The sequence below is a fragment of the Sarcophilus harrisii genome, chromosome 3, assembly GCF_902635505.1.
Source record: "Sarcophilus harrisii chromosome 3, mSarHar1.11, whole genome shotgun sequence".
NCBI lineage: Eukaryota > Metazoa > Chordata > Mammalia > Dasyuromorphia > Dasyuridae > Sarcophilus > Sarcophilus harrisii.
In genome coordinates this window covers 439,836,180-439,848,827 of record NC_045428.1, presented here as the reverse complement: position 1 = coordinate 439,848,827, position 12,648 = coordinate 439,836,180, and the positions used below count along the sequence as shown (strand labels likewise).

Genomic DNA, 12,648 nt, shown 5'->3' with positions numbered 1-12,648 from the left:
TTGCTGCACAAGAAAAAACAGATCTTGAATGAAAGAAAAAACCTGAGAAGGAAAACAAAAATGCAAGCAAACAACAACAAAAAGAGTAAAAATGCTATATTATGATCCACACTCAGTTCCCACGGTTCTTTCTCTAGGTGTCGAAGGCTCTCTTCATCACTGAACAATCAGAACTGGTTTGAATCATCTCATTGTTGAAAAGAGCCACATTCATTAGAATTGATCATCGTATACTCTTGTTGCCATGTATAATGTTCTCCTGGTTCTGCTCATTTCACTTAGCATCAATTCCATGTAAGTCTCTCCAGGCCTCTCTGAAATCATCCTGCTGGTCATTCATGAAAAGGTTTTAAAAGAGAATAAGAGCAGAAAACAGGGAAGTTATGAATGTAGGTGGCTTCTTCAAGAGTTGGACTGGGAAAGTGAAAAGACAAAGACTAATTACTTGCAGGGATGGAAGGATCTAGTGAGGTTTCTTTTTTAAAGAATAGAGAAGACTTAAGCATGCTTGTAGGCAGTAAGAAAGAAACTGGTACCTAAGGAGACAATGAAGATTAGATGCAAAGAAGGAATGATTATGGGGGAAACCTGCTGGAGAAAATGAGAGATGATAGGCTCAAGGATAAATGCAGGTTTGACCTTGGGGGAAAAGATCACACAGAGATTGGAATAAAGATGGTGGAAGTGGTCAGGTAGGGGAGCAGATATATGGTAACTAGGGGCTATGAGATGAAGGGTAGGTAAAAAGTAGTTGGCAAAATGTCATCTCTATTTTTAAGTTAAATATGAGGTGAAGAAGAAAGAAATTTGCATCAGTTTCTGTAGAAAGTAAGAAACTCAATTTTGTTGATCCATAATTTTCAGTTGTGCCTGACTTTTTATGAACTCATTTAGGGACTTCTTGGCAAAGATACTGGAGTGTTTTGCCATTTCCTTTTCTAGTTAATTTTAGACAAATGTATTCCAGTATTCTCTATCCACAATGCCACTTAGCTGCCCCATAGGATCAATTAGGCAAAAGTCTTGCAAGTCAAGGCTTGTTGTACTGAGACAGCAGCTGAAGTCACACATTATCCTATCACTGTTCATACCCTGTCAAACTCTATCTCTGCCTCTTAGGTTACCTTTCTCCTCACCTTTTCCATTTCTATTTAAACACTGTTGTGTGTTTATCATGCATCGACAGAAGAGGTTTATTACACAGCTATGTAATCTTATTTCAATCAGACTTTATCCAGACCTTAAACTATATTCAAGCTGGACTATGTTCAAATATGAACCTGGAACTAAAAGTATCAAACCTATCTGGTATTAATTTTAATAAAAATAAATGGATTAAATCACTCAAACAGAAGACATAAGCAAGAATCAGGGAAAAAATTTTCTTAATACGTTTACAACTGTAAAAATACAAGCTATAGAATTAAATAAGACATTAAATAACAACTTCTCAGTCTGAAATGAGGTACTAGATATGAATTCAAAAAATGAGAGATAATAGGAATCCAACTGAGTGGTTCATCCAACAGAGTTATACCTAGGGAAAAAAAGCTTTTATTTCCTCCTCCCCTAGTAACTTTATTTATTTTGTAATATACATTGCTTTATGAATCATGTCAGAAGAGAAAAATTAGAGCAAAAGGGAAAACCTATGGAAGACATTAAAAAAAAAACTGAAGAAAGGAATGAACATAGCATGTGTTGATTTATATTCAGTCTCCTCAGTTCTTTTTCTGAATGCAGATGGCATTTTCTGTCCAAAGTCTGTTGGGATTGCTTTGGATCACTGAACCACTGAGAAGAACCAAGTTTTTCATAGCTGCTCATCACATTCTTGCTATTATTGTGTATAATACATTCCTGGTTTTGTTTGTTTTGCTCAGCACCAGTTCATGTAAATCTTTCCAGGCCTTTCTAAAATCAGCTTTTTCATCAAGGAAAAAAGTTTACAGAACCAAAAACTGTGCATTATTGTTCCATTGCTTTTCTGTTTACATGAGCTTCACTACCAGTATACACTAAGTTTGAGCCCACTCTTTCCATGGGCTATCAATTTGTTGGAAAATGTATCCCAAATTTTGGCTGGAGAGATGAGGGATTTATTTGAGGTTATTTTCTCAAGTTAATGTTATAATTTCTAATTTCTCTAAATATATCATCATATTACCTGCAGAAAGTAATAGTTTTATTTCTCCATTATCTATATTTATACTTTAGTTTCCTTTCTTGTCACTGCTATAGCTGGCATTTCTAATACAAGTGCTACTTTTTATAATATATTCTCAATATATGCCTTTTAAAATAAAGAAAAGGCTAGGTCTAATGACTTTTTAAAAAACTTTAACTTTAAAAAAATTTTTATTTTCAGTTCAAAATTCTATCCTTTACTGTACCTTTTCCCACCATTGAGAAGTAGGAAATATAACCATTATAGATATAAAGCCATGCAAAACATATTTTGGCATTTTCTTGTAAAACAAAAAGGGGGAGGAGCAAGAAAAATCAATTAAAAATGTGCTTCAGTCGGCACTGTTATTATTCTAGCTCTATAAAACAATTCTTTGCTATTCAGATTAGTAGGGCACTGAATAATAAAATTAAATTAAACATTCTTTTTTTTTTTTTGTTATTTTGTTTTAGCCTACCTATGAGCAATTAACGTCTCCAATTTTTTAAATTTCTTCTTTGTGTGAAAAGTGTTTTGTTACTGTAGTCATATAATTCTTGTACATATCTTAACAGGTAGATTTCCAAGTACTAGCTATTTTCTGTAATTGTTTTAAAGGAATTTCTCTATTACTCCCTGCTGAATTTTTCTAATAATACATAGATATGTTCATGATTTATGTGAGTTTATTTTTTCAAACTTTCTCAAGTTAATAAGTTAATTTTCTAATTTCTCTAAATATATCATCATACTAACTGCAGAATGTGATAGTTTCCTCAATGTCTATATTCTTTTGCTTTCTTTCTTGTCGTTGCTATGGTTGGCATTTCTAATACAATATTGAATGATAATAGTAATAATGAACATTTTTGTTTCCACCCCTAATCTAATCACAGAAGTATTTATTATCATTATAAATAATATTTGCTTTTGGTTTTATATAGTTACTACTTATTTTAAGAAAAGCTCCATTTATTCTTGTACTTTCTAGTGTTTTGTAACAGAAATAAGTATTATGTTGTCAAAAAGCTTTTTCTACATCTGGTGACACAATCATGAATTTTTTGCTGTTTTCATTATTGATAAGGTCAATTTTGCTTATAGTGTTGCTAATATTGAACTATCCCTGAATTCCAACCTAATTATAACATATATGATATGGTGCTATAATCTCCTTGCTGATATTTTATTTAAATTTTTTATATCAATGTTCATTAGAGAAATAAGTTGATAGTTCTATTTCTGTTTTTATTTTGACTGGTTTATATATCAAACTCATATTTGTCTCATAAGAAAAATTTAGTAGAATTCTTTACTTTTTCAAACAATTTATAATATTGGGAGTTAATTGTTTGTTAAATGTTTTGTAGAATTCACTTGCAAATCTATTTGGTCCTGGAGATATTTTTCCCTCTTAGCTTAGGGAGCTCATTATATTTTGCTCAATTTCTTTTTCTAAGATAAGATTACATAAATATTCTATTTCCTCTTCTGTTAACCCAAGTAATTATATTTTTAAAAAATATCCATCTATTTCATTTACATTGCCAATTTATTGGCATTTAGTTAAGTAAAGCACTTTCCAATAATTGCCTTAATTTCAGCATCACTGTTCATTCATGCTTTTTCATTTTTGATGCTAGAATTTTTCTTTCCTTTTTTAATCAAATTAGCCAATATTTGGTTATTTAATTTTTTTCCAAAAAAAACCCTCCTATTTTAATTAGGTCAATTTTTTCAACTTTCAATTTTATCAAACTTTTCTTGGACTTTTGGGATCTCTACTTTGGTGTTTAATTGAAATTTTTAATATGTTCTTTTTCTTAGGGTTTTTTTTCCCAATTGAATGCCCAATTAATTGATTAGCTCTCATTTTTATTAATGCAAATGTCTAGAGATACAAATTTTTATTTGAGTACTACTTTGGCTGCATCCCACAGATTTCAGTATTTTTTTTTATTATCATTATCTTAAATGAAATTGATTGTTACTGTGATTTGTTTTTTGTTTCTTTTATATTTTGGGTCAACATTCATTATTGATATTGGTCTATAATTTTCTTTTATTAAAGCTTTTTATTTTCAAAATATATGCATTTTCAAAATTCACCCTTGCAAAACCTAGTGTTCCAAAATTTTTTTCCCTCTCTTCCCCCTTTCCCTCTCTTAGACAAGTAATCCAATATATATGTAAAACATGTGCAATTCTTATATATATATTTCCACAACATTATGCTGCACAAGAAAAATCAAATCAAAAAGGAAAAAAAAATGAGAAAGAAAACAAAATGCAAGCAAACAACAAAAAAGAGAAAATATATTGTGATCTACACTCAGTTCCCACAGTTCTCTTCATTACAAGTCCATTGGAACTGGCCTGAATCATCTCCTTGTTGAAGAGGGCCATGTCCACCAGAATTGATTATCATATGATGATCTTGTTGCCATGGTATAATGATCTCCTGGTTCTGATCATTTCACTCAGCATCATAAGTATCCCCAGGCCTCTCTGAAAAGATCCTGCTGGTCATTTCTTATAGAACAATAATATTCCGTAACATTCATATACCATAACTTATTCAACCATTCTCCAGCTGATGGGCATCCAACCCAGTTTCCATTTCCTCGCCACCCCAAAAAGGATTGCCACAAACATTTTTGAACTTGTGGGTCCCTTTCCCTCTTTTAAGATCTCTTTGGGATACAGGCCCAGTAGAAACACTGCTGAGTCAAAGGATATGCATGGTTTGATAGCAGTTTGGGCATAGCTCCAAATTGTTCTCCAAAAATGGTGGGATCAGTTCACAACTCCACCAATAATGTATTAGTGTCCCAGTTTTCCCACATCCTCTCCAGCATTTGTCATTATCTTTTTCTGTCATCTTAGCCAATCTGAGAGGTGTATAGGGGTACCTCAGATTTGTCTTAATTTGCATTTCTCTGATCAATAATGATTTAGATCACCTTTTCATATGACTAGAAATGATTTTAATTTCTTCATCTAAAAATTATCTGTCCATATCCTTTGACCATGATTTGTTTTTTGACCCACCAATTCTCTAGAATTAGTTTCCAGTTATTTTTATTTTATACTTTAAAAGTCATTTGCTGAAGGTAATTTTTATTGTATCATGGATCAAAAAGGATTACTTAATATTTCTGCTTCTCTGTACTTGTGTTTTTGAAGGTTTGCGACCCAAAAAACAGTTAATTTTTGTGAAAATTCCATGCATAGATAAGACATAGGTATACATTTTCTATTTCCAATCAATATTCTCCAGAGTACCTATGTATTTAACTTTCCTAAAATTCTATTTATTTCAACTTCTTTCTTGTTAGATCTAGGTTTGAGAGAGGTCAGTTGAGTTCTCCCAGTAGCATAGTTTTACTGTTCATTTCCTCTTATAATATTTGAGTTTTTAAACAATAATTTAGATGTTATGCCATATATAGTACATATATGTTCAGTACTGACATTAATTCATTGTCTATGTCTTTAGTTAGCAATATGTGGTTTCCCTGACTACCTCTTTTAACCAGATCTATCTTTGCTTTTGCTTTGACTAAGATCACAATGGCTATCCTACTATTTTTATTCCAGCTAAAGTATAATAGATTCTACACCAATCTCTTATTTCTTCATGTGTTTCTTTCTGTTTGAAGTGTCTCTTTTAAATAACATATTGTAAGATTCTAGTTTCAAATTCATTCAACTGTTTACATTTACAGTTATGATGGTTAATTGTGTATTTCTCTCCATCCTATTCTCTCATATTTAGCCTTCTCTTTTTTTCCACTGTCCCCTCCTCAAGAGTCTGCTTTGCTTCTGACCATTGCCTCCTTTATTTTACCCTTCTTCTTATTCTATTCCCTACCTTCTCCCACTCCTTTTTCCTCCCACATCCCTGTTTTGTAAAATAGGTTTCCATACATGAATGAGTTATGTATATACATTCTTTCCTTCTTGAACTAGAAGAGCTGATAGCGAAGTTCAAACATTACCCACTTGCCCCACATTTTCCCTTTCATAGTATAAATTCTTCTTTATAGATTTCTTCTTTTATGTAAGATAATTGTCTCCATTCTCCCTCTCCCTTTTCCCTTCTCCAAATGCATTACTTTTTCTCAACCTTTCATTCTTCTTTTGAGGTCAACCCAACATAATAGATTCACATTTATGCTCTTTAAGTAGATACCTTTTAATTGTCCTAATAATAATACAGTTCTGAGGAATTAAATGTATCATTTACCATTTCAATTTATCATGCAACCCAAGATAGTCAGTGGTCCTGTGGGAACTCAACCTACCAGTATAAATTCAAGTTGGGAGAATTGCTTTAAAAAAGAACATAGACATTTTCTGATTATATATTCAATGTTTCTCAGTGACCTGATTTGGCCTTTTCAGATGAACTAAAATCTTTCTTGCATACAGCACTGACTGTAACTGGTTCATGCATGCCCTTATCTTATTTTCCTAAATCTATCAGTCTAGCTCATTCTGGTCAAGAGATAGTCAATCCAAACAATTCAGGTTAAGTTCCTTTACTGCTTTCTACTAAACCCAACTAAGAAAAAACAATCACCAACAATTCCATTGCCTACAGTGATGAGCTTCTTACTTTTAAGTCAATGAACATATCACTCAATGCTCTTTAAAGGCATCTAAACCTGCCTGCCCTTCAGATCCCCTGGGGCTTCTTGTCATGCTAATAATAATTATGTTTTTTTGCTCACTAGATGCAGTCAAGAAGTCTATAGGTTCCTGGGGCATAAGAATTCTGGTAAGATAAAAGAAGCCAAGTATGGAGATGAGAAGGTGGACATTTTGTAAAGAGGGCATTTTCTGTGATGCCCTTTTCCCCATCCCAAATACATGATTAGAGCATTACTTGGAGTGGAATATTTATTTGTCTTCATTCAGTCATTCACAGACTTAATAGTGGAGTTCTGTCCTTAGAGAATAAATGGCACCTCTGCTCTCCTCGACTTCTATCCTTTCAAATTCAAAGCTCACAAGGTTTCCCAAGTCATCAGCTTCAAACCCTACTTTCTATAATGAAACAGAGATCTCTATTTGTGGTAAAAAACATTTAAAAATGGGAACATTCACATATAGTGGAGAACACTTGAAATTGGCTACATCAATGTCCCAGAACAACAGAAAGGGTGAGTTTAATAATTTCAAATGCCAACACACACACACACACACACACCGTGGAATACAAATAAATACTGACATTAGCAATTTACTGCTTGATAGCCTTCCTTAAAATAGTCTCTGATGCTTACTAACTGCAAAAATGTAGATACTCACAACTTCTCTCAGCCTTAATTCTGTCATCTGTCAAATGGGGATAATAAATACCTTTGGCACCTATCTTACAAGACTGTGCAGCTCAAATGAAAAATCTGTAAAAAAATTTTTAGAAATTTTAGTAGGGGAGAGGATTCTGGGAAGATGGCAGAGTAGGACAGAAAATTCCAAGCTCTCCAGATTTTTCCCACAAGTAAGACAAGGCTGCTGCTAGTTACTGACACCTACAAGAGGCCAGAGTTCTTGGTTTGGGGTTCCAGAACACAAGGGAGAACCAAAAGAGAACCTGAGGTCAGAGGCACCATCCCCATACACCAGGACTAGAAGTTATTACATCAACAATCTGCTAGAATTTTTTTTAAAAATGAGCAAGCAAAGGAGAAAGAAACCAACCACAGCAAGTTACTATAGGAATAGGGAAGACTGGGATTCATCTTCAGAGGAGGGTGCTGAAATAAAAAAGGCCTCTTCTATCCCAAAAAGTAACATTAATTGGTCACCTATCCAAAAAGAATTCATAGAACTCAAAAGACTTTAAAAATCAAATGAGAGAAATTGAGAAAAAATTAAAAAATAAAAACAATCCAAGAAAAACAAGATGATAATGAAAAAAAGTCAATTAACTAGAAAAGAAGATCCAAAGTCTTAAGGAAGAAAATGACTCTTTGAAAAATAGAACTGGGTAAGGGGAAACCAGTGAACTTATGAGACCAAAAAATAATAAAACAAAGTAGAAAGAATTAAAAAATAAAAGGTGACATCTCATATGAAAAACAACAGGTCTGGAAAACAGATCAAGAAAAATTAGACTACCTAAACATTACAATTAGGAAAAGAATCTTGATGAAATAATACAAGAAATAATTAAAGAAAACTCTCCTGAAGTATTAGAATAAAAGGGTAAAATTTCCACCTGAAAAAGATGTTATAAAGAAGACGTACAAAAACATCATAGCCAAATTTTGAAGCCTCTAGATCAACAAGAAAAAAAAATTCAGATATGGCAAAGCCACAATTAGAATCACAGAAGACCTAGCAGCAGCTACCTTAAAAGACCATGGGTCTTAGAACACTATATAACAAAGGGCAACCAAAAGTATTTGAGTTGCAACCAAAAATATACCCAGCAAAGTATAATTCTGTATGAGGGGAAAATGGACATTCAATTAACTGCCATTTTAGACTTGTAGAGTTTTATTGCAAAAAGACCTGAATTTAAGAGAAAATCTGACATATAAGATCCAAGAGAAATAAAAAGTAAACATCAAAGATTAATTTCAAAGAATTTAATAAGTGAAAACTATGTTATATACATGAAAATGTAACTGACACAGAGGAATTAGGTGGTGGAGGAGGGCTGGTAGTTTTGGAATTCTACTCTCATTGAGAATAAGTTAAAGAGAAAACAATACATATATATCTAGAAATCTAAATTTGTAAAGCAATAAAGGGGGGGAAGGATAGGATAAGCAACAGTGGGCATAGAAAGATGTGTAGATTAACAGGAATGGAATAAAGAATATAGATTAACAGGAATAAGATAAAGAGAGAGGGAAGAAAGGAGAAAGGATAAGAGAGGAATCCTTTTGGGGAGGGGGTAAGTTAAGTAATTGGAAGGCAAGATAGGAGGTAGAAGTAAAGCAAAGGAGTAGGCAGACATAGGAAAATATATTTGATTAAAAGAGAAAAATGGGGAAACTACACTGTATGTCAGTCATATTGATCAATATTATTTTAGATTAAAGTAACTAAATAGTTTAAAGTTGGAATATTGCTGAGGAATAGGAAATGATGAGTTGGTAGATTTAGAAAAATATGGAAAGGCTTGGCCTTAGAGGAAGCTGTTATCCACCTTCAGAAAAACAGACGACAAACAGTATGACCTTACATAGAGATATATGTGTATACATATAGATATGTACTACAGACACAGACACACACACACACTCTTAATTGTAGCCTTCTTGGGGAAGGTGGGGAGAGGAAAGGGGAAAAAAAGAATAAAGTTAAAAGTGCATAGCTGAGAAAAAAGAAAACTTACAAGGAAGCAAAGAAAAGATGGACAGCTCTGAACACATTGTGTAGTATTTATGTATAGTAGGCTTTCTTGAAATGGAAATTTAGTGTCTCACATTTTGAATTCTTTTTTATATTCTGCTGCACAGCAGAACAAGTTTCTTTTCCTATTTTGTATTTATTTTAAATAATTTTGTAAAAAAAAATTTAAGAAACTTTAGCAAGCTATACAAAAGCCAGCTAATGTTTTATGTGTATGCATATATACTCATACATGTAAAATATATGTGTATATATATATATATACACATACATAAATATATGTATACACATACACATAAAAAAAATTTTGCCCCCAAATTCTTCCCCATAGATTATATAAGTCAAGGAGGTAGGTGTGGGGATACAACAGGGGAGAGTGAGATCTTGATCATTCTGGAACCTGCACAGGCCAGATTAGACAAAAGGAAAAGGAGGAAAGGATAGCCTCAGATACCTAGAGCATGCTTGCTTGTCACATTAAAGCAAGGAGTCTAGATTTCGTCACAACTGGTCGACCTGTAATAATCTTGTGATTAGAAGAATCTTTCACTCTTGTTCTTCTCCAAATTAGCCCAACTTTTCTGATGCATGCTAACTGTGACCATTCCAAATCACCTTTAACCAATGTTTAGATATTTAGCTATGACAGTTGAAAAGTAAACTTTCTGTAAGTATTGGAAAAGTGTTGTTCCAGACAATTTTGAGATAGACAATAAGTAAACTAGCTTTATCAGAATGGATTGTTAATGGCTCTCAAGATTTAACAAGGACACAAGGTAAGCCCTTCCTGGAAGTTCCTTTCCTCTGAAACATTATTTCTATATTTCAGTAGTCCAATAGGTCTTGATTCCCTCACTTTTGGAGAATATATCCAACAGAACTGGAAAACAGATAGAAGGAATAACAATGATAAAACACTAGTCTGATCTACTTTGCTAATATGGGATCCAACAATAATTGCTACAAAAACAATCTTATACCTGAGAAAGATATTCTGGACCTTCCACGAGCTTCCCAGCACTATAAAACCACAAGAAAACTATATTTTTTATTTATAGCTGATCATTCTGGCAGATGCCAACTAGAATTCTCTTATCACCCTTTTAATGTGCCCTAGAAAAATCAACTAAGAAATGGTTTCAGGGAATGAGGAATGAAGAAATGATTTTCCTCAGAGAAATAAAACAAATAAAGGAATCACCAGCTCATAGTGTCTTAGCAGCTATGTTTCAAAAACTTTTATGGCCTTAAGATCCACAGTTTCAATCATGTTTTTTTTGTTTGTTTATTTGTTTGTCTGTTTTGTTTTTGTTTTGTTGTCTCCTTATTGTTCAAGATTACAGAGAAGGTGCTGACCTGCTTTGGTAGTAGGACTTTTTAGAACATCCCTCTACCAATGAAAGTCTCATTTTAATAACATTAAAAAGTTTTTCAGAAACAATGCCCCCTAGTAGCATTAAATGAAAAAAGAGCTTATTCAGGAGGGAAAAAAATCAAACATTGAACAAGAAAGTATCCTTTTTCGTTTTATGGGGATTGTTGTTTTGGGTGGTTTTCTTTTTTTAAAATATTTATTTCATAAGTACCTCCTGAGGTTTTCCCCTACTATCAGAGTCATATGGTATAAAACCAATTTTAAGATACATTGAATCAGATGTGCCAAGTAATATAATTTGTGCCTAATATTCACCTGGAGAAATTCCACTTTTCTCACACTATAGTACAATTGATTTATTGCTCTAGTATTCAAAATACTCAAAATCACAGGAGCATAGGACTTTATAGCTAAAGGGGAAGTTGGACATCCTATGGCCCAATTTTCTTATTTAGATCCATGAAATGATTTGCCGACTCCAGGTTCCTTTTTTCATAAAGGGCTACATTGTATGAATAGACTTGATTTGCAATTATTTTTTATACCTTTGAGCTCACCAAACTCAATCAAGACTCAACACAAATAATACTAACAAACATAACTTCAAACTCCACTGAATTTTAATATCAAAGGAAAATCTGAAAAATTCAATCATTAATTGGTGTCATACATTCATAGAGAATGCATAATAAGACTAACGTGAGACATAGCAAAATGAAACTATCTAACAAAGCGTCCCATGAGTCTTGAAAGGTTGCAGAACTGCAATTTGGAACTTAGATTTCTCACAAAACTGTTTTAAACTCTAGTTTAGCTCAATGTTTCTTTTTCAGGAAAAGATGTCTAAGAATGAAATAAACAGAAGGTAGTAAAAGGAATGAAATGTTATAGCTTAAGCCTTTTTTTCCTTAAATTATTCTAAAAGACATTTCTTTTCCTAAGACACAAAACCCAATTCTTCAAATATTAAAGATCATGGAAAAATTTTTAAAAAAGATAAATGCCAATTTAACACAAAATGATGCTATGAAGATCTCAGACAAAGCAGGCCATTTTTTATTCTCAAGTTCCTATTATCATGAATGATTTTTGTTTTGGGTACTTTTGTACATATGAAAATAAGCTACTCAAAGGGAAGCCAATTTGGTAAAAGAGAATCCATTTGTTCTGGTTACCTTTTCAATGATTTCATAGCACTCTTCCAGCTTTCGATGTCTATCTTTCAAATTTCTACATGCTGTCTGATAAACACTCAACCATTCTTTGTAGACATCCTCAGATAGATCCGCATAGGCAACACAGAGTGTTCTCAAGCCTGAAGAACAGCAAATAATATGGAAAGATCATGCATGCCCTTGTCAGTTCAGATGAACTTATCACTTGAAAACAAAAACCAAAAGTCTTCTCTCACATCCCAAGCTTTATGAAGTCTTCCAATGGTTCCTGCTATTTTTTTCAGTGCTTAGGATTTATAGACATAAAGAATTCCTAGTACAGAAACTCCCTCTACTTCTGCCAATAAGTAGTTTACCTATAACTCAACCAAGTAATAATCCAGCAGCACAGCACTAGGAGACTTGTTTGACATTTTGGAGAACCTTTGGTGGGAATGAAGAGGAGAAGAATAAATTGTCACTTAAGAATTGCAGCTATTTATTGTTAACAAAGCCCAGAACTTTTAAAGTCAAATCTCTACTTTAGAAGAGTTGCCTTCTATTTCATTCTAAAGTTC

At 32.9% G+C, this 12,648-nt stretch overlaps 1 protein-coding gene across 8 annotated transcripts in view; it reads right to left on the bottom strand.

Moving 5' to 3' along the window:
* The window catches only part of ATP8A2 (ATPase phospholipid transporting 8A2), a 702,047-nt gene that overhangs the window by 445,067 nt on the left and 244,332 nt on the right, over nt 1–12,648 (bottom strand). For all 8 annotated transcript variants that reach the window (XM_031960776.1, XM_031960775.1, XM_031960778.1 and 5 more), the window contains one exon: nt 12,092–12,231. In XM_031960776.1, the coding sequence (XP_031816636.1) occupies nt 12,092–12,231 (140 nt within the window). The remainder of the gene's footprint in view (nt 1–12,091; nt 12,232–12,648) is intronic.